Source organism: Rhea pennata, chromosome 20 (genome assembly GCF_028389875.1).
Source record: "Rhea pennata isolate bPtePen1 chromosome 20, bPtePen1.pri, whole genome shotgun sequence".
In the NCBI taxonomy this organism is placed as follows: domain Eukaryota; kingdom Metazoa; phylum Chordata; class Aves; order Rheiformes; family Rheidae; genus Rhea; species Rhea pennata.
The window spans coordinates 12,379,548-12,405,145 of record NC_084682.1 but is presented as its reverse complement, the minus strand read 5'-3'; the positions used below and the strand labels follow the sequence as shown (position 1 = coordinate 12,405,145).

The following is a 25,598-nucleotide window of genomic DNA, read 5'->3' as shown; positions in this document are numbered from 1 at the left end:
CAACCACAAATATAACTGTAACCTGCTGACAGGGCTGTTTGCTGACACCTAGACACACAAGTGTCTGATGAACCAAACTGTCCACCTAAAGCAGGTGTAGGACAGGGTCTTGGGTGCAGAATGGTGGCCCCTGCCCAGTAGGAAGGTTAATGGGAGAGCAGAGCACACATGGTATCACCTGGGGCAGTGCAGTGCACCAGGGGAAGCCTGCACATGCATGGGTTTTGATCTTTTGATCCCATTTTTCTAATGCTTTGGGTAAAACAGCTGCTGCTGCTGAATCCTTGCCTGCTAGTGCTGTTCAAAGAGCCTTCGCAGGAATCAGCCCTACCTAGCCTGCTATGTGGAATGGTGAGCAGTAAAAGGAAGGGGTGGTCCTTGGGCAGGAATGCCAGATCCTGCAGTGGCAGGAATGCCACTCTCCCAGTTGAGAGAGTGATGGAGGCCAGGTGGGGAAGCCTGTCTTGGAAAGGACCATTTATCTACTGAGTATGAGTGTTCCATGTGGCTCTCTCTGCTCTGTCCTGAGTGTGCTCTCCTAATTGCTCAGATTTTTTCAAGGAGGCCTTTGTGGGATGAAAATCCAAAATATCATCAGGTGCTTTCTCTACAGTGAAGTCTCAGCATCTGTCTTTGTCTAAGAAGAAAGCTCAGTGTGGTTACCAGTTGGGCCTAAGGAAGGGCATCCTGACCAAACTGGGAACTCAGGCTACGATGCTGCTGAGGTGGTTGTCTGGGTCAGAAACTTGATCTGTAACAGGACCTAGCAGTGGGAAGTGTTTGCCATCTGCTGGAGAGCTCCACCACTACACAGGCAGCAGGTCCAACAGGAACATTGCATAGAGCTGAATACACAGCCATGAGCATCACCACCTCACTCATGCTGCTTGTAGAAGGAGAAGGAGGAGGAAAAAGCTGACTGCTCCCAAGGTAGGACATGGCAAGTTTGGTTTGCTTCTGTGTTATGAGACAATCTTTGACTGCCAGTATGTGAACACTGAAAAAAGATGTTCTTGTGTTTGAATCAGGGTGTGCAGTGTTGGCAGTAAGACCCCTGTGCTTGTTGCAGAAGACCATGAGCAGTTAACAAGGTAGGGGCTAGAGGAAGACCTGGGTTGTAGATCTGGAGACTCAGAATCTATCCCTGTCTTTCTTTATGGTATAGAGATAATCCAGCTTTTTCCAGTCCTCATGTATAGGAGTGTTTTCTTTACTTTCTGGATGCCTGAAATCCTACAGTCTGATCTGCGGGAGTCTAAAGTACCTCCAGCTGCAGTGAAGGCAACAGCAGGGAGACTTTGCAAATACAAAGTGTCATATAGTGCTAAGGAGAGACAAAGCCTCGAGTGTCTCAAAGCTGGCACCCAGAATGAGCAAACGAATTTTCTCTTTGTTTCTCTAAACCTTAGCTGCCATAGGTAGAACAGCCACACACTACTACAGGTGCTGGACAGACCCTGCTTAGCTCCAAGTAGGTTGGTGCTCACTGCTGAGGGCCTCTTCAGGGAATCCAGAATACGTACGCGTGGCTGTAACTTTACAAAGACAGCCTGTGTCTGTCCTTGAAAGTACTGCCAAATTTCAGAGAGACACCTCCTGTCACAGCAGCCAGCCACTTCCCTCTTGATCCAAAAGTGAGGCTTTTCTAGGAGCCCCAGAATTTATCTTGGGTAATAGCACAAACTGCAACAATATATTTCTCCCTTGCTGTGTGCTTAGAAACTACTGGTGTCCTTCTGCTGATATTAACCAGTATTTTTCATCTGGAGGTATATGTTGGTGTATAAACCCAAGTATTTCAGTGCAGTTTCCCAAACTCAACTACATGGCTTGCAGTCCTGTGAAATAGGCTGCCTTGGAGCGTCAAACATGAGCAGCCTGAGAGGCTGTCTAAGGGTCTGTCTACCCAGTATTAAAGTCTCCAGGTGTGGCCGCAAGCATATCCCTTGAAGGGAAAAGACAAGTACTTGTGCTGGCTCCCTTGAGTGCGCTCCTGGGCTACACTTATTCTCAGTTTATGAGTCCCCCCAGCTATTCTCAGTTTATGAGTCTCCTCAGCTTTTGTCTGTTTATGAGTTTTCCTGAGCTTATCGCTTTAAAATCCATGTCCAGACTCAACAAGTGAAGAATTCTTTATGATCACCATGGCCCTTAGTGAGGAGTTCCCTAGGTGTATTACTTCTTGTATGAAGAGCCACTTTCTTCTGTTCATCCTTAACCTGGCTCCTGGCTCCTGGCTCCTGTCAGCTTCACCTGGTGATCCCTAGTTCTTGTACTAGCAGAGGAAGTGAATAGTTGGTGTTTGTCTTGCTTTCTGGGCCACTCATAATTTTCCAGACTTTGATCATATCCTCCCATCAAGATTCCTTTTCGCGCTCTGATAAGTCTTCATCCCTCTTGAAAATACCTCTGCTGATAAACCTGAGATCTTGCTTCTCTTTTTTGGAGTTGCACCACCTTGTGATCACTCACTACTACCAGTCATTCTTTTTCTGTTTCTGATCTGTTCCCAATTTAAACCACAGTTTTCCGTTTTAGTGATCTTGTAGCTCCCAGCAGCATTGCTTCTTTTCCTGTGATAATGTGACCTCAGATGTGACTTCAAAACTGACAGTAAGCATAGTGGAGCAGGCTGCCTTCAGGGTAAGAAGAGACTTCCCCCTGTATCCAAAATCTGTTCTGATAATGTGTCCAAAGAGACCATGTGTGGTTTCTATTGAAGCTGAAACACACCATAAGGCAGAGGTTTTACAGATTCCATAAATAGCTACAATTTAGGATGTATGGTATGGAGGAGGCTTTAGAAATCAAAATATTTAGAAATTTACATTATTTTTCTTGGCAAGAAGAAGCAACCAAAACTGAAATACAAAATCTCCCTTCAAGGGAGGAATGGAGTTGACAAAAATAGTGTAACAAGGGAATAACAGAGGTGTGAAAACCACCAAGAATTCCTTTTGTAATGAGCAGAAACAGGAAACACAGCCAGTGTATCTGAAGGGAGATAAAATTCATTGAAAATGTCTAGGCAATGAGAGAAAATTCATTGAAAGTGTCTAGGCACATTCCTGATAGAAAACATTGATTTTTAAAACACATCTTGACATTTCTATCAAAACCATGTTTGAACATTGCAAGAGCATTCAGAACATTCAGCTAATAGCAGTTCCAAGCTGGCTGTGCTGGTGCTTTAGCTGCATCAGTGAGGACACCTCCAGCTCATTCCCCAGCCAGTTCTCCTCCTCTCAGTTTTATTTTAGTCCCTGTGTGGAGATGTGTAACAGAATTGTTAAGATCAGTCTGAATGGAGAATGAGTACATATGTTTCGATGTGAAAGCACTGAAAAAATGGCAGAAGTAGGGCTATGGGAACAGCAGGTGTTGGTGGCACCTTGGTTAGCAGGTTGTCGAGATCTCAGCACATCAGTTAACATGCCTTACTGTCCATGTGATTCCCCAGTCTGCTACTCAGTCATACCTTCTCCATGGACATTTACAGCACCCCCAGAATTAACCTGCTGTCTCAGGCAGTGGCATTGGTCTTGGTCTGTCATCTTGGTCATGTCAAACATTGCATCTGTTTTCTCAGATAGCTGTGTCCATCAAGCATGTGTGGCAGGCCCATGGGGAGATGGGGTACAAGGGGCACTCTTGAGGCCCAGGCAGCTCCCACTCATGTGCCCTGCACCCTGCCTGGGAGCCCTGTTTCACTCCTGCCTTCCCCAGCATCCTTGTGCAGCAATCTCTGAAAAAGGGTGCTGGTAGCTCCTGACAGTGGGGGAAGCATGGGAACAGGGCAAGGGGAATCATTCATGGCTAGGCTGCAGGTGCAGAATGGCTGAACTGGGTCATTCAGCTGGGATGAAGGGGAGCTGCCAGATGTTGTGGGAGTGAAACACAGGTGGACACACATGTTGCAGGAAATGCTAGAGTGGAAAGGCAGTGAGGATGCAGAAGTACTGTGGGTTTGCAGGTGTGGTTCAGCACACACCTTTCTTCCAGGCCAGCCCTGCTGCTGTTGATGCTGAATGGCCCACGCTGGGGTGCTGTTGCAGCCTGCCTGGCTCCCTTCCTAGTAGCTCCTGGGGACAGCCAAGCTCCAGAAGCTCCTTGTTAGATTAAGCTACGTACTGTGGGTAAGATGATGGCCAGTGGTGGTATGGTGCCAACACTAGTCTGCTCAAGACATGGACCAGCAGCAGGCTGACATCTCCATAACCCCACACTGTGCAGTGTGGGGTAAGCAGATCCAGCCCAGGAGCTGGGACCCAATATGCGTGGTAAAGGGAGACTTTTTTCTAGCATCTTAATGGGCTCCAGAGAGGGATTCATGAGCACCTCAAGGGAGGTTATAGAGGAGACAGACTTCCGGCTGAATCCTGAGATCCTCAGTTATTCAGAGCAGGGTACCACAGATCTCTCTGTGCTATACATGAGTAAAACCTCCAGCCTTGGCTCAGACTGTACCAGCACAGGGCTCTTGCCTGGGAATTTAATCCCTAGACATGATCTGAGATGGCAGCGATCCCATCAGTGGGGAAACAGAGATACAGAGGTGAAAGGATGTGCCCAAAACCTTTACTTCTGCAGATGCAAAGCTGTGGACAAAGCTATGATGGCTGCAGAGGAACCACATGTTGTGGGCTGAATCAGGACAGGAATCAGGACAGGAATTGTGGCAGGAATCAGGAACAGCCTTTCCAAAAGGCACTGATAGCATGTGCCCTGGGGTCCCAGAGCTCTGCAGATAGGCTCTCCCCAGCTGCCTTCTCTCGTTGCTTGCACGGGCATTCTGCCTCCATGGCAGCAAGGTGCCCATTCACAGTTTCACCCTGGCCTGGGGTTAGTCATTCTTAAAAACACTGTTTTAGTGAAACAAAAAGCTCTGCACAAAACAAATCCTGCTTTGTGATCTAGCCCACACTTTCTTAAGACTCTGGCTCAGCTTTTCAAAGAGTTCAGTCTACTGAGACATGGTGGTGGTATGCATCATGACATGGAACACCTGGGAGCACTTCACAGTCCAGGGCCTGGCATCCGTTTTTCCTCTGCCAGTCCAAGGACTCTCCTCATTTCCTTTCTGCTAGTTTCTCCTCAGTGTTCCTACAAGCCCAGAAACCACTTTCATCAGTGATTCCTCTTTTTTCAATCATCCTCCTCCGTAAAGGAGCTAAGTCACTTCTTCCACTGGGCCATCATGAAAGGCAGCATGCTTGTATGGCATTCTCACTGTGACTGTGATAGTCTAGCTGCTGGACACATTCACTAGCACCACAAATACCTGTCCTTGTGACGCTGTCTTGTTATTGGCAATGCTTTACCTTTCTCTTCCTCCATTTCCCTAAGGTTTCATCCATAGACCTTCATCTGGAAGTCAGCAGAGTCCTTCTGTATAGATGTAGCATTTCCAACAGGAATTTTTCTGCCAATGCAGTGACCATTGCTCTCACAAACAGTATGAGCTAAGCCAACATGCTGGGGCAATGGCAGACCAAAGTCAAGGGGGTGTTGATTCTGCATTGCTAGGACCAAATGGTCATCATGTAGGCCAAACTTTACAGTGCCAGTTTGGTTATGAGGTTCTAGAACTCTTAGTAAACACTAATGGCTGAGCCTCACGTCCATTGCTAACATACCGCTATGGCACTTGCATTTGGGAAACTGCAGTGCAGCAACAGAACAGATTTCCCAAAGATTCACTGCAAGTGATGGGCAAAGAAAGGAGAGGAGCTCAGATCTAGGCTGGCACTGTACCCTGCCCACTGCACTGCATGCATATGTACTGATGGCATTTTGGGGTCCCTTGGAGAAAGCCCTCTTCTCTGCGGGGCAGTGCTGCAATTGAGGCAGTACATGGTTGCAGGGTACTTTGCTGACCCATTGCAGTGGAAAGCCAGGGAGGGCTGCTTGACTCATGGACTCTCCCTGGTGCCTCTGTGGTGAAGGAAGTGTATTGCTCCTATTTTTTCTGTGATGTAGATGACATTCTAGGAAATAATTGTGTGCAGCAGATGTGCTCATTGTCCATCCATGGTCATCATGTGACTTCCAGTCAAAAGATCCGGCTACGTTGCTTTTAATTCTTATATAGAGCCCTCTCGGTCATGGGGAAGGAAAAGGCCGTGGGTCATATCCTGTTCTCTTTTTCATGTCATAGTATTTTATCATTTTCTAGTACTTGCAGCATGAAGACATTACTGCATATTGGGGTTCTAGGCACTTCCGTCTGCCACTTACTGTGCAGGGCTTGCACCCTTGACACAGCACTTTTTCCATTGTGTCACTTGTCTTTCAGAAACTTGTCTTGCTCTATAAAAACGGTCAGAACCCAGGAATTCAGTGTGAGGCACAGAAAGGGGCCCTTTGCAGCAGTCCCTGGTCTAGATCTACTCCTACAGTTTACCTCCACCCAGCAGGAGCATGAAGTCCTTCACAGCTGCCCTTGCTGTTCTTTTTGTGGCTGCCTTCTGCTACCAGGTCTCATCTTCACCAGGTGAGTCCAAGCTCTCATTTTGGAGGGACTCTCTTCTCTTTTTTGCTGTGCTGTAAGGTCTAGCAGTGCTTGGGCACCTCTTCCTTGAGTGTCTGCTGCAGCAAAAGAGAGGCATGTCTTGCCACTCTGGCTTCCTGAGAGGATGACAACTGTGGTAGGAGACTGTAGTGGGAGCAATGTCTCTTCTAGCAGGAGCCATCTGGTCCTGTGACCTTGCTTCTCCCTAGTGGCACCTCTCCCAGTCTGGTTTTATCAGAAAATATCTCTTCTCTTCCAGCTGCTGTCAACATTTTTGGTCCCTGTTGCTCCCGCTACCTCACCAAAGCGATTCCCGAGCACCGCGTGAAAGCGTACGCTCACACAAGCAACCACTGCATCCAGCCAGCTGTGATGTAAGTAGATCTTCTGCTTAAACCCTTGAGGTCCCTGCCCTGCAGAAGTGTGGCAGTCTCAGGAAACTCTATAGCATACTCCATTGCCCCATCCTGCTACCCCAGGCAGTGGGTCACAGGCAGGATGGTGTCCTGAAAAGGAGAAAGCATGTTAGGGATGAAGGTGGCTCTCTCCATCAAGTGCCAAAGAGAAGAGGAGGCTAGTAATGACATTCTGCCAGTCCTTCTGTATTTCCCGTGAGTTATTCTGCAACTATAGAGGTATCTGGTTCAGTGGGATTCACTGGCAGCAAGGAGCATACAGGTGCTCAGTACTGTGGTTTGCCGTAACACTTCCCATCCACATCCACTTCTCTCCTGCTCCTTTAATGGGATTTTCTTCTGCAGATTTACCACAGTCAAAGATAAAATGCTCTGTGGCAACCCAGAAGATAAATGGGTCCAGGATATCATGAATCACCTAAAGGACAAGGCAGGCAGTGGAAGGACAGCACTGTAATCACTGCAAACATCACCTCCACCAGAGAGCCTTCTCGCACGAGCTCCTCCTAAACATGTCTGTGTTTTTTTATTACCTGTGAATTTTGATTGTTATGTTTAACTCTTTATTTAAGGTGTATGCAAAGGCATTTTAATTTATTTTTCATTTCCACTGAGACTTTTAATTTGTACTGATTGTTTTTAAGTTAATTTTGTATAATAAAAAAAGAGTAAAACAGTAGCTTTTTCCTCTGGGTCTCAGAATACTTTACCAAGGCCATAGCAGGCCAGCATGCCAGTTTGCAGATCTGAGCATCAAAGCCCAGCTCTCTATCCTGTTCATTTCATCCATTCTGTAAACAATTCTGCACATGTTTTAAGGATCCATGTGGCACAGGGACCTGTGGCCATTCCTGTCCCTGCTGAAGGTGTGTCTGGCAGTTAGCTCCTTGGTGGCTCCAGGCAGATTGGCTGGGCTAGAGGGCCCAGGCAGCTCTGGATGGGGACAGAAGTCTTGTCTTTATGACTTTATATTCTGCAGTCCCTTACCAGTCTGGATGTTCAGACCTTTCTCTGAACTGTGGTGGTCATATCCATATGTTAAAGTTTGACAATTGGGAGCCTCTGACCTGGGAGACCTGAGCTCTGGGTCACCTTGGGTTTCATGCAAGTGCAGCGAGAGCAAGGCCAGAGCTGGCGATACTGAGGCAGCTGGTGCCTCTCAGCCCTCAGTTCCCTCTTCCATATTCCCCCATCCTCTCACAGCCTGGACTGTCCTTCCTTTGAGATCCCCACACATCATCCACTTTGATTTGTGCCAGGAGGGTTCAGCTGGAGCTGGCCCAGGGGCCAGCATGTGAGGGCAGTCCCAGGAAGCATTTCAGATGGCATAAATTAATTCCTTGTCCTGGTCCACAATCGCTCCTGAAGCAGGGCAGCAGCCAGCTAGAGATCACAGCTCTGCCTCTGCCACCTCTTGTGGAGAATGACACTAGATGGGGCTGCAAGGGTTGACTTAGAGGAGATGCTGTTCTGTGGAGCTGTTTCCACCTCCAGACTCAATGCTAGGCCTTCTCTCACACCCAGGGCACCCACAGGGATGGGTATCAGCCCCACAGCTGCCTGACAGGCCTCCGGTGACGGTTCCTGGGGGGGTAGTGATGGGTGCTGCCATTGCTCAAAGAGGCTCATGGCTGCTTGGTTTGATTCCCAAGTATAGCTTCTACAAAGTCCATCTGGGCCCATTATGCCGTTTGAAAGGCTCTTACACTGTTTCAGGCTAAGCCAAGCCTGCACTATTTCTGGCCAAGGCAGGGAAAGGGTGGCAGGATGAAAAGCAGGGCCCAGGGCAGGTGACTTAGTGATCCCAGGCCATCAGGATGAAATAATACTTGTCTCTGGCCTCTCCTGGCAGAGACCCTGGCCAGATGCTCTTGCCTTCTTCCCTTCTGGATAGCCCTTGTGAGGGTATCTTACAGTCTACAAACCTGCCTGAGATGTGGCTTTTGGTGTATCCTGGATTAGCACTTTACATTTAAATATCCAAGCCTGCAAGTCTCTCATAAGGTGGGCAGGTAACACTGGCAATAATTTAAACAGTGACTGGACAGTGTGGTTAGACTCAGGGGTCACTGAGCTCAGACAGGACATTGAAGCAAACTGTGAAAAGAAACCAGAGGAGAAATGGCTGGGCTCTCATTGCTAGTCAAAATGCAGTGGAGTTACTGAGGGCCACTCTGCTTGGTCACCTTGCAGCATCACAGAGAATTCTGAATCACATCAGGCCCCTCACTGCAAATTTGGTCAGGCAGAGCGAGTGATGGCCATGTCTAATTTGACTTTACAGGTGCCTTGGATTATCTTTGGGTCCTGATTATTTCTGATGCTTCCTAATTTGATCTGTTTTTTCTCCCACAGTTTTTTTTTTTTTTTTTTTTTTTTTTTTTTTTGCCTGATCTGCCTGGGCTAAGAAGAAAGCGCTTGCCTTTAAGGCTGGCTGCAGATGTCCCTCGTGCACACCACGCTCCTCCCAGAGCCAGCGCAGAGCCTTCCCAGCTGGGGCACCGAGTACGGACACTGCTCTTATGTAAGCTCGCAACGAGGCCGATTTCTCCACCGGTGCCTCTCAGGAAGCGGTGCAGCAGCAGTCCCCGAGGCACTGGCTTTCCAGGACATTACCATAGCCCCGCCTGCCTGGCCAGCGGGCTCTTCCGGCACTCTGAAAACAAACCTGCTGCGCACAGCTCCCTTGCCGCTGCTGCCATGGCCCTGGCTAGCCCCCTGGAGCGACTGCACGAGGAAGCCATTTGCTCCATCTGCCTGGAGTACATGACCGAGCCGGTGAGCGTCGACTGCGGGCACAACTTCTGCCGCGGCTGCATTGCCCAGCACTGCCAGGAGAAGGGTCTCTGGGCCGATGGACCGTTTTCCTGCCCGCAGTGCCGGGCTGCATGCCATCGTAGCAACTTCCGCCCTAACCGGCAGCTGGCCAACATTGTGGAGAGCATCCGACAGCTGGGGCTGCGGGCTGGCCCGGGGTCAGGGGCCCCACTCTGCACCATGCACGATGAGCGGCTCAAGCTCTTCTGCGAGGAGGACGAGGAGGCCATATGCGTGGTGTGCAGGGAATCTCTGCACCACCGCCCTCACACCGTCTACCCCATCGAGGAGGCCGCGCAGGTCTACAAGGTAGGGGAGGCCCAGCTGCACGAGGACACAGTATGCACAGATGAAAAGGCCACCAGGCCTTGCACCTGCCTTGGCCCTTGCATGGGGTTGACCCCATGGCAGCAGCACCCCCAGCTCCCCCAGCACCCTGACATGCTGTACTGAGCTTTGGGAGCTTGACTTTGGGGGAGCAGGCAGCTTGTCCCCAGCAGATCGTGGGATACATGGTCCTGGGGCTGGAAGCCAGCCCTCTTCAATGTCTCCAAATGGCAGTCCACCATCCTGGTGGCACTGCCAGGAAAGTGGGGCGCCTTGGGCAGGGGAGTGGATGGCGTCTGCCCAACAACCTGGCAGTGCAGGGAGGTCAGTGTCGGCTTGCATGGTGTGCTCTCCAAACCCAAAGAGTGAGGAAACTCTTGAAAAAACCCAGCAGCACAGGGAGGGTTAAAGCTGCGAGAGGAATGAAGAACACAGCTGCTGGCTTCGGGTGCCAGGGCTGGCACACAGGGAGGCATCGACTGGCAGGACAGTAACTCTCCCCCTGCTGCCTTCAGGCACTGGCAGCTGCAGGCCTGGGGACGAGTGGCGGCACACACTGGCCGCTGCTGGGGTGAGCTGACCCTGTTTATTGCCTTTTCAGGTCAAACTCCAGAAATCCCTGGAGTATCTTTCCAAGGAAGTGGAAGAAATGAAGAAATGTGAGTCAGCAGAAAGGATGAAAACCCAGGAGTGCAAGGCAGGTGTCTGCTTTAATTTCTAAGGAACTAGCTTAGACAACACCAGTAACTTTAGAAACTACTGAGTGTGCTGGGCCAGGGCCATTGAATTTGTCACATGTTTTGTGTAGTCCTCGGATGGGACAAGTTCCTATGTCTTGCTTTCACTTGGAAGACCTACATCCAGAAAAGAGCTGGCCACAGAGAGGGACTCAGTGACGGTGCAATAACACCTTCCATGTGAAGCGCACCACTCAGCATATGCTGCAAAGTGTTGGGTTTCCTTGGCATTCTAGCTTGCAGTAGTCCTCACAGCTAGGTGCAACAAGTTGGTACAACATGCTCATACGAACAGGCAGCTCTAGCATCCTGTGTTGACCCTGTGGCTGTAACTGCAGCTTGTGGAAACCAGGATCAATAAATGTATGGCTCTAAAAAAGTTAAAAAGTCCAGAAAGACTTTGGAAAGAGCAGCATGCCAGCTCCATTGAAATCATGGGGTCGAGTGTGCTTGTTAAACAAATAGACATTAGATGTTTTGTATTAGTGTTGGTTTAACAGTATGTGCTTGCATTAAAAGCCTAGCATGAACCATGTGATGAGCTCTGCTCCACAACTGTGGGAACGTGAAGTGATTTCTTTGAAAAAAGAAAAGTTGAAGTATCAGGCCTCTGTCTGACTACCACTCTGTCCCAGGAGATAAGATGCCAGTAAAACAGCTGCCTTTTAAGCGAAAAACCAATCCCTTTGGGATAGAAACTGGAAAGTAAAAGTAACTGCAGAGAAGCAAACGAAACTACTGGACTGAGTTATGCAGCACTGGGCTAGGAGTGATGACTAAGCAGGAAGCACTGGCAGGGAAACAGGTTTCTCCAGCTTTCCCTATCTGTTTGCTCAGCTCCCTTGCCTGACCATGGCTGTCACTGACTGCTGGCCTCCCTGGCCAGGCCAACCTCAGGCCTAGCAAGTGGGGTGATGAGTGCTTGGAGTGCTGGTTCTATCAGCTGTCCCAGGTGGCAGGAGGCTGGAGGAGAGGGATGTTGTGAAACAGCAGTGTCATTCTCACCTCTGCCTGCCTTGCCTGAGTCAGGGCTAGGCGATCGCCTTGTAGGGTCACAGCTCAGCTGCCCTCACGCTTCCTGAGGCTGATTATGCTGTTATAGTAAAAAGGAAAAAATGTCCCATGCGAGTGATGGGAAGGAAGTGGCTGACGGTCCTGGCTTATACATGAGTCAGCTCCAAGAAATCATGTGCTTGCACAGAAGAATTCAGAAAATAAATAAATAAATATAGTTCAGTTTCCTTTTATTTACCTTCTGAGTTTTGATGCTTTATGGTCCCAGTTAAACACAGCAGATTTTCAGGAGGATGCCAGCTCCTGTTTTTTCAGGTTTTGAGACAAGTACAAAGCGTTAGGACCCAGGAAGAAACCATAAAAGCACAGCCATATCCTGCCTGTTGTTGGCTCCTTGTTCCCAGACCCTAGTGAGAGCTCCCAACACCCCAGGGAGGCCTCCCTGGCTCTTTCCCTCCCCTCTTCCCTCAGTCCCTTGCCAGCACCAGAACTTTTTGTGCCTCTTTCCCACTGTGCTGCAGGTGCTGCTCGATATGTAGTGTTCAAGCAACACATTAGCCTCAGCCTAGCTTGTAGGTGATAAATAAATCTAATAAAAACCTACCCCCTAAGCCTAATGGCATCTCCTTGCAGCCCATCATCCCATCCATATGATCACTCTGTGCTGCACTGAGATATCTCCAGACATCTGAGGTCCAGCTGATCAGAACTGCTCTTGGCAAGGTCCTACTGCTGATAAATTAAGGATGTCAAGTCAGATACTAGGTGAAAGCCCACCACTTAGTTTTTGGCTGTTATTTTAAATAAACACCCTCATCCAAAAGTGAGGTGATTTCCTATAGCGTGACCATTGGGTGTGGTTTTGGGCTTTGTGTTAGCTGCCTGGCTAACATGGCCTCTCCTTACCCTATATATCTTTCCTTTCTTAAGGAGGCAGTGAAGAAAAAGAGGGAAAGGATTGTGAGTGAGTTTGGGAAACTGCATCGGCTCCTGGCTGATGAAGAGAAGCTGCTGCTTCAGAAGCTGGAGGAGGAAGAGAAGCAAATTCTGCTGATGATCAGTGAAAACCTCACTCGGCTGGTAGAGCAAAAGTCCTCACTTGACGAGCTGATCCTGGAGATAAAGGAGAAGTTCCAGCAGCCAGCTGATGGGCTGCTCAAGGTCAGGCTGTGCCGTCATTCCTCTCTTCCCTGAACACTGGGAGAGGGGCCATCTTCTGGTATGGGGCTGCCAGGGACCAAACTGTGACACAGAGAAGAGGGAAGGTTGGCAGCCCACAATAGGGGCAGGCCTGGGGAGCTCTAACTGAACCAACCATGCTCCTGGGGGCTGGAGACAATGCATTTATCCAACTGTGCCCACCAGGGCAGGAGGGCCCTGTCTGACCCAGGCATGTTTGTGTTGCCAGAGCACTCTGGGATGGAGCTGTGCTCAGGAAAGCAGTGGCTGTGAAAGTGAAAGGCTCTCTCCTCTCCTCCATATACATACATACTCTTGATCTCTCTCCCTCTTTCCCCTGGAGAGGGAACAGATCCAGACTATCAGTGATACCTGAGGTGTATGTGACTCCTACCATCCTAAAGCAGCCTCTGGATCCCACTAACTCTGTCACCAACCTCATCCCTGAGGTCTTTTCTATCCAGATCTGATTTCTGCTGTGCTAAGGGGAATCTGCTCTGCAAGGCTGACTGTGAGGGCTCACAGGGCATCCTGAGCCCTGGGGACTGTCAGTCCTTATGTCTAGTCTGACAGGTCCTTAGGTGAAAAATGGTATGAGAATGGCCCATGGCTCTGTTCCTTACCCAAGCAGAGCCCAACCTGATGGTATGTGATGGGAGCTGGAATGTGGGGGACATTCCTGGGGAGCTGTCTCCCAGGCATAATTTAAGGTTTACCTCTCCTGCTATGCTGAAGGAGAGTCAGCACACGCTGAGATGTGGCCAGTTCTCAGAGGTGGAGGGGATGTGTGACCTACAGTGCAGTGTAGACACAGCTGCCACTGTGGACCTCGGCAGTGCTCAGGAGAGCCTGCAAACTGTCCTGTGGAGCAGGGCAGGTAGGCACTGGGCAGGCACAACCAGGGAGCTGTTCAGAGCTTGCTTGGGTTTGTCTCTCACTCCACTGAGCAGACATGCACTGAGGCCCGTAACAGTTGAGGAGCAAGGCCAGGACCAAAGGGCTCTGCAGAGCAAGGGAGATGGCCGGGGCCAGGCTGGCTGAGAGGCATGAGGCTTTGGGGTGACATACCAAGATTGTTTTTTCTCTTCTTCTAGGACATGAAAAGCGTTCTGAACAGGTAGGTGCCAGCGCTCATTCCTCCTATTGTCCTGGCTGCCTCCAGGCTGTAAACATGGTGTTTGCTCTGTGCCAGGCCAGCCTCTGTCCTCCCTGCATAGCCCCTGCGCAGCTTCAAGCTAGATCCTCCCTGCTGGTGAGACTCAGTGACCAAGGACAGATAGAGGAGGGATCTAAACCCAGTGCAGGCTAGCAGGAGAGACTCAATGCCTGTCTTCTTACAGGGCCTCCAGAACCAAGATGTTGCCCAGTCTTGGAGGATGTGAGAAGGGCTCCTAAGGGACTTGCTGCTGGGCTGGCCTCACTCCTTCCTTTCCACAGGGTGTTCCTGCCCAGGACTGGCACTGCAGCTCACCTAGGACCCCTTTCTTGTATGCAATTTAGATCCAGAGTGTAGATCCCATCTGACTTGCTGTTAGGCAAGCAGTTAGTCCGGGTGCTCTACCATGGCAGAAATGCTCACAGCAGGAAATGCAGAGACTCCGGGGAGCTGGTATGGCAGCTGGGCATTGTCAAGGGCTGGAGATTGCTGGCTAAATCCCTCTCTAACCCAGAAAAAGCAGAGGGAAACATATACTGTGGATGGCTTGATGCAGCCAGATCTGCTGGAGACCAGATTCAACCTGTTTTTCTGTGCTATCTGAGCAGCCCTATACCATTGTGCAGTCAGGGCTGAGGCTTCTGAAACCGTGTCTTTGCAGCCCACAGAAAGGCATTAAAAACGCTGAGATGCAGCAGGAGATTCGCTGTGTTGTGGGCACTGGGTATGGTTGGGTCTCTGTGCTGGCCTGTGAGCAATATGCTCTTTTCAGGTGCGAAGGCATGAAATTCCAGGCCCCTAAAGCTGTTTCTGTGACTCTGAGAGAAGATTACAGCATCCCAGAGCGTTGCCTGGGCATGAGGGAAATGCTGAAGAAATTTAAAGGTAAGATGGCTGCTTTTGTGCCAGGTCCTGGCACATTTGAACCCTGTCCCTCCTGCTGTATACTGTGGCACAGGGGGAGGTGTCTGGGCACTCAGTGCAGGCATAGCTCTGCTCTTATTCTTGACAACTGCCAACACCAGCCGATGGGCTCACGTGGATGCCTCTGACAAGGCAGCAAGCTGTGCTGTGATGATGAGCATTCAGGCAAGAAAAGGCCTTTGGCAAACCTTGATTTTTCAGGAGGGGATCCTGAACTGCAATCTTTGGCCCTGTCTACACTAGACAGTTTAACAAAGGTCATATTTACACAAGGAAAGTTGCATCATTGTAATGTTGCTCTGCTAATCAACCTGGTGAAGGAAGGGCTGGTTCCTGCACTGTTGGTACTTTCAGGCATGGTCGGTTTTGGTTTAATGTGAACCAATTCCAAATTGACTATAGTAAGAGAGCCCATCTAGTCTGGGACTTGTCTTTAAAAGGAAATGATTTCAGATCTTTTTAGCTTAAATGGTGCATTTTTGACATTAGTACAAGTGCTAACTGCAGGTTTTTTCAACGAGTTTTGTTCTACTGGTCCCTGTTTGCTTACAGATGAGTTCAGATTGGTTTCAAGGTGGGACAACTTTCCTCATTCTGGTCTTTGATAGCTTGTGAGGTGGTCCTGAAGGAGGGCACGTAGGAGACTCGGATCCCATGTTGCCCACAGACTCTTCTTTCCTTGTATAGGCTGCTGTGTAGGCTGTGTCAGGAGGGCTGCTGAGGTGCCCTGATTTTATTCCTGCTCTGCAGTTGGATGTCAAATTTTTTGATGTGGTTTATAGTAAAAATGATTTTGTGAATCACGTTTCTCCAGGACTACCAGTGCTAGGTGCTGTACAAAACCATGAACATGTCTAGTAGCTAGTAGTAACTGGAGCTGGAAAAGTTCAGCATCTCTGTAGAAGACTCATCCATTCATGTTGTTGTCTGCATGTGAATTCATCCATAAAATCCTGTGTATCCTTCATTCCTTCTCCTTATTTCAGTGGATGTGACTCTGGATCCTGACACAGCTCACCCTGAACTCACTCTGTCTGAAGACCGGAAAAGTGTGAAGCGTGGAGGCAAGAAGCTGATTCTGTCCCTCTTTGACAACCCCAAGAGGTTTAACACAGTGCCGCTGGTGCTGGGGGTTCAGGTCTTCTTCTCCGGCCGGTGCTACTGGGAAGTGCAGGTGGGAGATAAGCCAGAGTGGGGCCTGGGGCTGTGCAGGGATTCAGCCAGCCGGAAAGGCACTATTCTCTTCTGCCCTAGCAATGGCTACTGGGTGCTGCAGCTGCAGAACAGTGGCAACTATGAAGCCCTCACTTCCCCCATTTCCCCTTTGAACCTGAGCGTGAGACCCCGGCGCATTGGAATATTCCTGGACTATGAGGCAGGAGAAATCTCATTTTATAATGTATCTGACCGCTCCCACATCTACACCTTCACTGACAAATTCTCTGGCAATCTCCGGCCTCTTTTCTACCCAGGTGCCTTGCTGGGGGGCAAAAATGCAGATCCCTTGGTGATCTCCTGGGTCAGGGACACACAAGGGACTGGGTGCATTGTCCTGTGACGTATGGTTAAAAGGCTGCCCTGGCCTCAACACTGGGCAGCCAGAGACCAGTGGGCCTGACCAGCTCCTCTCCTGAGCAGAAGGTTGGCAGCAAGGCAGCACTGGGGAAATAGGTGTGTGTTTGGGGTGAGCAGCATGGCAAGGTCCCTCTGTGCTCCTGGATGCTGGCAATGACCCACAACGCATAATGCTGCTGAGAAACTAACAGCAACCGTGTCCTTTCATGTGATGTGTTCGCCCTTTGCCAGGCCATACCAGGAAGGGCATTACATGGCAGAGATGTGCCACAACCTGCTATTTCCCTGATGGGGACAGGAAGAGCCTGCTGAACACTATTGCCCTGTTGGTCACCTTGCAGACTTTGGGCAAAGACTGTGCGCACAGCCTGCATTATAGTGCTGATTTTGGTGCAAATTGTACTAAAAGATGGCAATAAAGAATTGATTTGGGAAGACCTGTGCAGTTAGGAATACATTTTTGTGGTGTACCAAACCCTGCTGCTTAACCCTGGGGGCCTGGCTAACACCTGGGATCTGAGAGAGCAGTGTTGAATTGTGGAGAAGGAAGTGAAGGTCCTTGTGCTGCTGTATTCTCATCACTTTCCTGCTGCGAAGCATGTCTAGCCCATCTGTTTGAGATATTAGCCTGACTAAGAGACTACATAGTGCTTCTGTGGGTCTGTGAAACCAGAATTAAGTCTGGGGCCACATATTGTCACTTGAGTACTGGCCTCCCCATTATTAGTGACTATGATGTGATCCTTGCCTGGACACATTCCTAGAGAATGTAAGGATATGACTGGAGGGTTGGAACCTCTTCAGGAAGTCTTCCAAGAGGCCCATGCTTATACTGTGTCCTGGGATGCATGAAGCTGGGGACAGCCACTTCTGAATGGGTCAAAATGTGGTGTGCATGAGTGCTGCTGGGCACAGGCCCTCTCCTGCCCAGGCAAGGTCCTCTAGGGATCCCACTGTGGAATTGGTGGGAGACTAGAGTGAGCTGATACCTACCAGTATTGGGACCAGAAATCTAGTAATTGTAGCTGCTTGTGTGGCATGGTATGCTTCAGCTTTGCAGTGCTGGGGCTGGGGGTGAAGGCAAGGGTTTGCCTGTATGTATGGTGGATGTAGCAGAGTATGCCAGTCCCTAGGTTGCTCTCCCTGATTCCCTGGCAGGTAAATCATCTACAAGTTTAGTAGCTTCAACCACCTTACTCCCCTCACAAGCTGAAAAAGAAAGGCAGCCCTGATGGTGTGAAATTTCCAACTATGGCAAGTGGTGCATTGCTCAAACTGGGATGGGGGCGCTTCAGGGGTTTCAAAACTAAGGGAAAGAAAAATCATTCTGCCTCCCCTTTTGATGTCTCCAAATGTCACCCATGCTACTCAGTCCCTCCTGTCCCTTGGGACATCTCTTCTACTCAAGGCTCTACTGCTGCTCTAGATGGGAACTTCTGCCTGAACCAGGCTGCAGCCAAGTTTTTCCAGCAAAAGCTCTCAGGCCCTTAAGTTGCATCAGCCAGTTGTGCTCACTTAAACCCAAATGCCTGCAGTTCATGGTTTCAGGAGGCAGGAAAGTGCCACAGAGTGTCTAGACAAAGAGGAGATGATAGCTAGTGGTCATATACTGCTGCTGGAGTGGCTGAAGATTGTCCTGAGCTGACCAGAGCACCATGTCAGGTAGACACATTCCAACTGTGTGTAGGTCTCCCTCCACAGTGAAGACAAAAATAAGGAAACTGCTTAATTCAATGACTGATTCAATTTGAATAAAATGAGATGTGACTATGATAAAGAGTGATCTCAAGTGCTCAACACTATTTCTCTAGGAATGTCATGGGCAGTACTTCAGTGCTCCTAGTGGGAAATGATGCTGCAGTCAAGAAAGCAGTTCCTTTCTACTAATATTTGTTTCGTTTAGTGAGTCCCATTCCTCAGTCCCCAGTGCCTACCTTTGCTTGCAGGCTCTTTCTTTTGGAGGCTGTCCAGCAGAGGGGAAAACCCGGCTAGGATAGCCTAGTCTCAGGTCTGACATGTCACAGGAAGGAGATGGGCAGTGGGCCCCAATGGGCTCTACATTTGTTCTGACCTTCACTGTGGTCTTAAAAAGAGAATTTGTGGATTCTGAGAAAATAGGAATGAATTTGAACTTTGAGGGCTTGATAGAATTCTGGAAGCATAGGCAGTTGTGTAGGGAGTGTTTACAGCAGCCAGGGAAACTGGTTAAGCAGGGTGACTGCTTGGAAGGGAGCAGGCAGACTGTCACTGAGTTGTAGTGTGAAGAGGTGGTAAGAGGGAAACTATCCAGAAAATAAGAATAAACTCACCGTGGAAAGGTGACAAGTGAGCAGCACTACTACAGTGCAAGAGGGGCAAAGAGCTTTTTCGAAAGAGTCAGGAGGGGAAGTACAACAGTCCAGAGATCTTGCATACTGACACTGCTGCAACTGGTGGAACAAATGAGTAGCTGAACAGAAAGGATATGGACTCATCCCACAACAGCACTCAAAATGTTCCTAGAAATCATGAATCTGCCTTCCCTAGGAAGGAGGGTAAAGGTTCAAAGGATGAGATAACTGTAAATATGCTATAAAATTTTCTGTCTGATGGACTTGCAACATTATCTGCAACTAAGACTTAAAACTGCTCTGACCGGACAACCAACTGTCCTCAAGTGCCAGGACTAGCTGGCATGGGGCAATTAGAGAAAAGTAAAGACCACTAGGATCACGCTTTTAGAGCTCCCCGAGGACTTAATGCTGAAGCTGTTCGTAAAGCTACTTGCAAGCTGGCTTTCAGTTTAAGCCACATGGGAGGGCTACATGCCACAGCACAGAGGCCAGGGTGTGGACTCAACTTTAATGTTCCAGTGGTGACTGTTCTTACTCTCACCAGCTCAGACCTTAAGCAAGCTGGTTACCCTCTTATGTGGAGGGAAGGTTATTTATTAGCAAAGTGGCTGACCTGTATGTGCCAGGCTAATCATGTTCTTACAGCTTCCCTTTGGCTGATCTCAGTGATGGCCAAAGCACGTTCTGATTTTCCAGTGCAGGAGAATAGGCGTATACACATGCCCATATATTTGCAAGAACTTCTTGGACTGAACCAGTCTTTTGCTCTTGCAGGTCCCAGGATTGTTCTCCTGTGTGAGGTACCTAGTTTAACTGAAGGCATTAGTCCCATAGGACAGCACATCCAGCAAAAAGGTCGTGGTTTGCAGTCAGATTATTTCTTGAATTTTCTCCATTTTCTCCATATACTAAATAATTCTTTGTCTTCTGCAGTCCTGGGAGTCCTGGATATGTCCCTGCCTTAGGAAAACACTGCCTTTGTGTACAGCTTGGAAAACCATCCACATTACTTTTCTGGAACTGGAAAGTCATGAGCTAATTATTTCATCCGTAGTGTATTAAATGTTAGAGTAAGAATGACCAGCAAATACCTGCAGAGTTTATATTCTTTTCCTTCCGCTATCTCAGCTTGTTGGAATCAGCCAACATACTCCAAATTGGGTTTTCTAACTATGAGGGCTGTGGTATTCTTTATTTTCCTCTTCTCTTTCTTTTTCCTGTGAGAAGTCTCCTGCAGCCCCTCAATCCAGGAGATGTAACTTCAAGCAAAATATCAAGTATCACAAGATATGTGATCAGAAGACATGGCTTTTCTGAGTAGACCGGCATTTTATCTTCTGGGTGTCTAATTCTTGTTCTAAAATGTGGAGCTGTAAAAGTTGTGGTATCTGTTCCTCAGCTATTGCTGTCCATATCTCCCTTTTCATATCTCCACTGGCACAGATCAGCATCTCCTTCTGTGCGGTGCTAGACTTGGATCTCCAACTGCCCTACATGTCACTGTGCCTCAAAATGCATATGGATGTGCTAAGGTAATATAAACAACAAATTTATAAATATTTTCCTGAATATTATAATAATGATTTTATTCTGATAATAATAATGATTTTATTTTTGTTCACAGCTAGGGAAATACAAGATCTTAATTGAAAATACTTACTTTTAACAATACATCAGACTTTTCATCGAATAATATGGCATACTATTTTAAGCTGGATGCAGTCAGTGCTGTAGTGAGATGACTGATGGGGTTCGTGCCACCTCATGGGCTGAGAAGGTGGAGGCTGCTGGTCCTGAAGTGACAAGCCTCCTGACATAATATATGCACTCTTTCCTTCCTCAGAGAAACTCACATCCCTTCCAGCCCCACCTAGTGGTCCTCTCCCCACTTGTCTCCAGCCCAATCTATTTCCCTCTCCTCATCTTCCACCATGAGCCTCATTCCTGTCTCACTCCTCCATTGCTCATTGATGTTCATGTCTGTCCTTACAAATCCAATGCTTAAATGTCATGGGGTGGAGGGTTAGCTGAGTGCAGGTAAGTCTCTGATCTTAGCCCATCACCTTGGCCTCCCTTATAAGTACCAGAGGTCTAGGTGATAAAGTAGAGGAACTAAACCCCTCACTGGTCATCCAACAATGTTTGTCTGGAATAGATAGAGGAATTGCACCTAAACATCGCTGGTGGCATGGGCTCAGTCTCCATTGACTCCAATGGGAGAGAGGCCCAGGGCTCCAGTAGAGACATCTGCCCTCCCCCCTCCATACATGTCCTTCCCTAGCAGGTGAACACAGCTGACCAGGGGTATAGGGCTGTGCTGGTCAGTGCCTTCAGTTTTGCCCACAGGTAGGCAGGTTTCCACAGGCAGAGGGAAAAACAGGTTTTTCTCAGACACAACTGCTAAAACCATTAGCTTCAGCTAAATCACAGCTTAAAAACTGTTTTAAAAATCTTCTAGTGAAATATATTTTTTCAGTTCTTAATTCCAGGAATAACTGATCCATTTAGCTGCAGCTTTCACAAAACTCAGCCTGAGGCTGCAAGCGTGTAGCATTTCAGCCCCTGAAGGTAACATTTTAATTGACTATAATGAGGCCAACAATGGAATATATCTAGTTGCCACTAGTCATAATGAATAGTGGTTAAATACCTTATAAAAAGAGGGACATAAACTACCTGGACGTAATCTCTGATCTCCTCACACCTCATTCATTGCAGATCTTTCTTCTGTGATTCAGTATAACAGCATGCTTAAATGGAAAAAGTTTATGGGGTTTTTACCAGCTTAGAAAAGGGAGTAAGAACATATTACCACCACTATAATTTCATATGTTGTCATCACAAATAATTGCAATAGAGGCAAAGATTTTTTTTTTCTAAAAAATTTATTTCTCAAAGTATGAATTAAATATTACATCAAAAATACAATTAATTAAATACAAAAATATAAATTGAAGAAGAAGCTTCATTAAAAAATAAATCTATTAAATATTCTTCATAATTGGCTGAAGTAGAGTTATTTGACCTGCTCTCTCTCCCCTATAAAATATTAAATATATAAATAGTAAAATATTAAAATAATATTTTGAACATTTTCAGTTTCTTAACTAGCTTTAAATGATGTTGAAGCATTTCTGACTGAATTCTTTGCTGGCAATAGCTTGCTTGTCCCAGCAGCAGTGGGAACCGAGCGTGGCACAGCCATCTGGCTGTCCCCTTGCTTCAGTTCAGTTCCAGGTCCCTCACATAGTCTTGGACCCATTTGCTCTCGGGGTCGGCACAGACTTCACGGCCTTTCCTTGTGATAAACCTGTGGAGTGCAAAGAAAGACATTTACTATAGGTGATCACTGTGTGGAGAAAAACCATGCCCCAAACCTGTCCTCCCCCTAGGAATAGTGGGGTTCAGGACATGGGGCCTCATCTCTGCCTTTCGTCCAGACAGCCACCAGCTAGCCTGCAAAGCCCTGGCCATGGAGCGGGACTGATGTGAGCCCCAGCGTGTGCTGCATCCATGGAGCATCACCTCGAACCTCTTGGACTACATTTCTCCTATCTGCCTGGGCTACTTTCCAGTCCCCTTCTCCTTTCCCAGCCCTTTCTCCCCCATTGGGATCTCAGATGGCTATTGACAGCAAGTCCTTCCTTCTCTAACTCTGCAAGTGCGAGGAAATATCGTTGGCCCAAATAGAGACCCCACTACCCTGCTGTGGCTGCTGAGGAGGGCACTTACACAACGGCTGATTTGGAGCACAAACTGTTGGTCTCATAGTAGTCTGTCACGAAGCTGCGGGGCAGCTGCCGGGAGATGTAGGTGAAACAGCAGGAGGATGGTGTGTCAGCGCCAACTGCAAAGGGTAAAGATAGTCATAAGCAAGGGCCAAGTGGCTGGGGCAGGAAACTGAGATCTTACTCTTGACGAGTGTGGGGAACAGGGAGGACATGCAAGAATAGAAAAGGTGAGTTTTTTTTTTCTTCCTCCTTTGATTCCTTCACCCTAAGATATGGTTTCCCATGGCAGGAGATCCCCACAGTCAAGACCTTAGAGCAGTCTAATATGACACAGGAAAGGACTCAAGAGTGGATAGGCTGGCAGAAAGAACCCATTCCCAGCTGTGGCATCTCCTTTTCCCTAGCATAATCATTCAGAGAGATGGAGGAGAACCCAGACTTACATGGAGCAGCGGAGGTCTGGTAGCAGAAGGCTGCAATGAGAACAACAAGGGCAGCAACAGAGATCTTCATATTGGCAGTGAAGCGGTGGCAAGAGCAGAAGCAGGCCAGTGGAGCTTGCAAGACTCCTTTCTGTTTGATGCTGAGACATTCTGCAACCCTCCAATTTATGGGGTGAGGAGAGCTGGGCAGCGGCTTGCGTAGGTGCTATGGAATTTCCCCCAGAGAACAGGGCTGCCCTTACGGTGCAATCTCGTGATGGAGCGAAGCAGCAACATCAGCCCCGGAAGTGTAAAGCTCTCCTCTTGTTTCAGTGCCTCCCCACTGACACAGGATATGAAACAATCACAGTATCTATTTCTGCTTCTTTCATAAATGCCTCTTAATAAGAAGTTCCCCTATGGAGGTTCCTCTGTTTGTCAACAGACCCATATTACCTAATCTGCAAAAAGCAGCTTGGGGCAAGGGTGTATCCTTCCAAGAGCGGAGCTGTGTGAACAATCTGAATAGCATAGCTTGGATGAGGCTGGCTTAGGGAAAAAAGAGGCTGAGGTCTCTTTTACTCAGGACTATTTCTCTCCGACATCTGTACAGCTCATGCAGCCCAGTTAGCACAAGACAAGACAGGAGCCATCACCACTAGGCTCCATGATATGGATGTGCTCCACATAGCACAAGAGGACTTAGTGCATTTCTTGCAACATGTGCTGGGCATAAGATCAGAGACTTAGAAGCTGAAGCACGTCTGTTCCCTCCTCAGCTTAAGTGAAGGGAGAGCCAAAACGGGGAGTTTAGCTCCTGGATGTGCTTACTTCAATCCAGGTTCTATGAAGGGTCCCCAAAGAATCAACTTTCAGTGTCTATTAATAAATGAGATAAGGTCTATCATTGCTGTACATGGAGACACAGAGAACTAAAAGGTGTGTGTGGGGGAAATTGTGATAGACTGTGATTCTGAAGATGAGACAGAAGGGGTCCAGGAGCAGAGTGAGGAAGAATAGCCCAGTTTTGAAGAATAGGAGCATGTTAATGGAACGGAGGAGCAGGGAGATGTCACAGGCAGAAGCTGGGATGGTAGGGAAGGAAAGAGTATCCAGTCTCAACAGAAGAAAAAAAAATACAATAACTATCAATAAGGAGGAATAACAGTGTTACACAGGTGAAGGCAAGAACTCAGGGCAGGTGCTGTCACTGGGGATAGCTCACTGGGAGGAAATTGCCTGTCTATGCATAGACTGCCATATAGGTCTATCAGACTTCTCTCCATTGTCTGAGGAGGAAACTGAAGTCATGGAAGGGAACAAAGGTGATGAAGCAGCATGAGGATGGGTGCTTTGAGGAAGGCTGTGAATGGTCCAGCCATAACAAGATGTTCCTAGAAAGACAACTCTTCTCAACTAAGTGGTTCACCATTTGGTCCACTGACTGTGACTGAGACCGTTATGATGGATAGATACTTTCAGATCAGGAAAAGAGAGATGCATGCTGGATGCAGTCTCTGCACAAGAGGAAGAAAGGTAAGAAAGAGGGACAAGAACATCATCAGGAAAAAGGAAATCAGAGCAGAAAAGGTAAGAACAAAGTTCGACATGAATGACAGATCAGGTAGGAAATACTGCTAAAGCTTGTGTTGCGTAGGAGGAGAGTTGAATATCATCAGGAGAAAACAAAGTGTTTTTATGCTCACGCAAAGAAGCTGAACACCAAATGGAGGAATCAGGGCGCCTTGCACAAGCTATAAGACATGGAGATGAGGTGGGGAACATATACCTCACCATATGCTAGGATGTATGGAACTTAAGCAGATGAGCACTAGGAACACAGGTAAAGGTGTTAAGGTAGTACTAAACACATAGTGTGAATTGTGTATAAAGTAGAATCAATGCACCTCAGCATCCCATTGGGATAATCTAACAAAAGAGCTCCTGAGGCAGCTGGGAATATTTAACAGTCCAGGTTAGAGGGGAAGTGGAGATGGATATCTTGAATGTAAAAGAAATGATACCAGGAGCTGTGTCAACACTAGACCCTGCCCCAGCCCAGATATTGACTGGAGAACAAATGCCACTAATGGTGGGAGGCTCTAATGATGGCTGTGACAGCTTATCAGCCTTCTTCAGTCATTGCCTGAGCTAGTAAGAAATGCTGCCATTAGGCTTGGTTTGATGAGGACACTACTGAAGAGCTGTTCTTAGCTTGCTTGGACCATAGATCACTTTAGTCCAAGTGATCACAGGACAATCGCAACAAAATCAAATGGAAGACAGATGAAAATAGCTCATAATTTGCTGTTTTGGGAATACTTAGGGAGAAGACTAAAAATAGGGTGTATCAGCCAGCACATTCACAGGAGGAGAAAGGCTGTGAGAATGGCCCCAAAGGAAGCTGAGCTAGGTTTGCCCAAAACACAAAGGCAGTTGTCACCACTGGTACTCAG

At 48.1% G+C, this 25,598-nt stretch overlaps 3 protein-coding genes across 3 annotated transcripts; 2 read left to right on the top strand and 1 right to left on the bottom strand.

Moving 5' to 3' along the window:
• The first annotated feature begins 6,355 nt into the window (after positions 1-6,355).
• Positions 6,356-7,596, top strand: LOC134149563 (C-C motif chemokine 5-like). The gene is made up of 3 exons (XM_062592794.1): positions 6,356-6,493; positions 6,771-6,885; positions 7,273-7,596. Exons 1-3 carry the CDS (start codon positions 6,421-6,423, stop codon positions 7,382-7,384), a joined length of 300 nt encoding a protein of 99 aa, XP_062448778.1. The 5' UTR covers positions 6,356-6,420; the 3' UTR covers positions 7,385-7,596.
• Positions 7,597-9,436: 1,840 nt separating this feature from the next.
• LOC134149562 (E3 ubiquitin-protein ligase TRIM39-like) lies at positions 9,437-17,091 on the top strand. The gene is made up of 6 exons (XM_062592793.1): positions 9,437-10,053; positions 10,673-10,768; positions 12,753-12,983; positions 14,096-14,118; positions 14,930-15,042; positions 16,068-17,091. The coding sequence occupies exons 1-6, from the start codon at positions 9,628-9,630 to the stop codon at positions 16,637-16,639; spliced, it is 1,461 nt and encodes a 486-aa protein (XP_062448777.1). The 5' UTR covers positions 9,437-9,627; the 3' UTR covers positions 16,640-17,091.
• A 4,867-nt stretch (positions 17,092-21,958) lies between these two features.
• Positions 21,959-23,308, bottom strand: LOC134149285 (C-C motif chemokine 4 homolog). The gene is made up of 3 exons (XM_062592238.1): positions 23,164-23,308; positions 22,722-22,836; positions 21,959-22,299 (listed from the first exon to the last, which is right to left on the bottom strand). Exons 1-3 carry the CDS (start codon positions 23,231-23,233, stop codon positions 22,212-22,214), a joined length of 273 nt encoding a protein of 90 aa, XP_062448222.1. The 5' UTR covers positions 23,234-23,308; the 3' UTR covers positions 21,959-22,211.
• Positions 23,309-25,598: the final 2,290 nt, after the last annotated feature.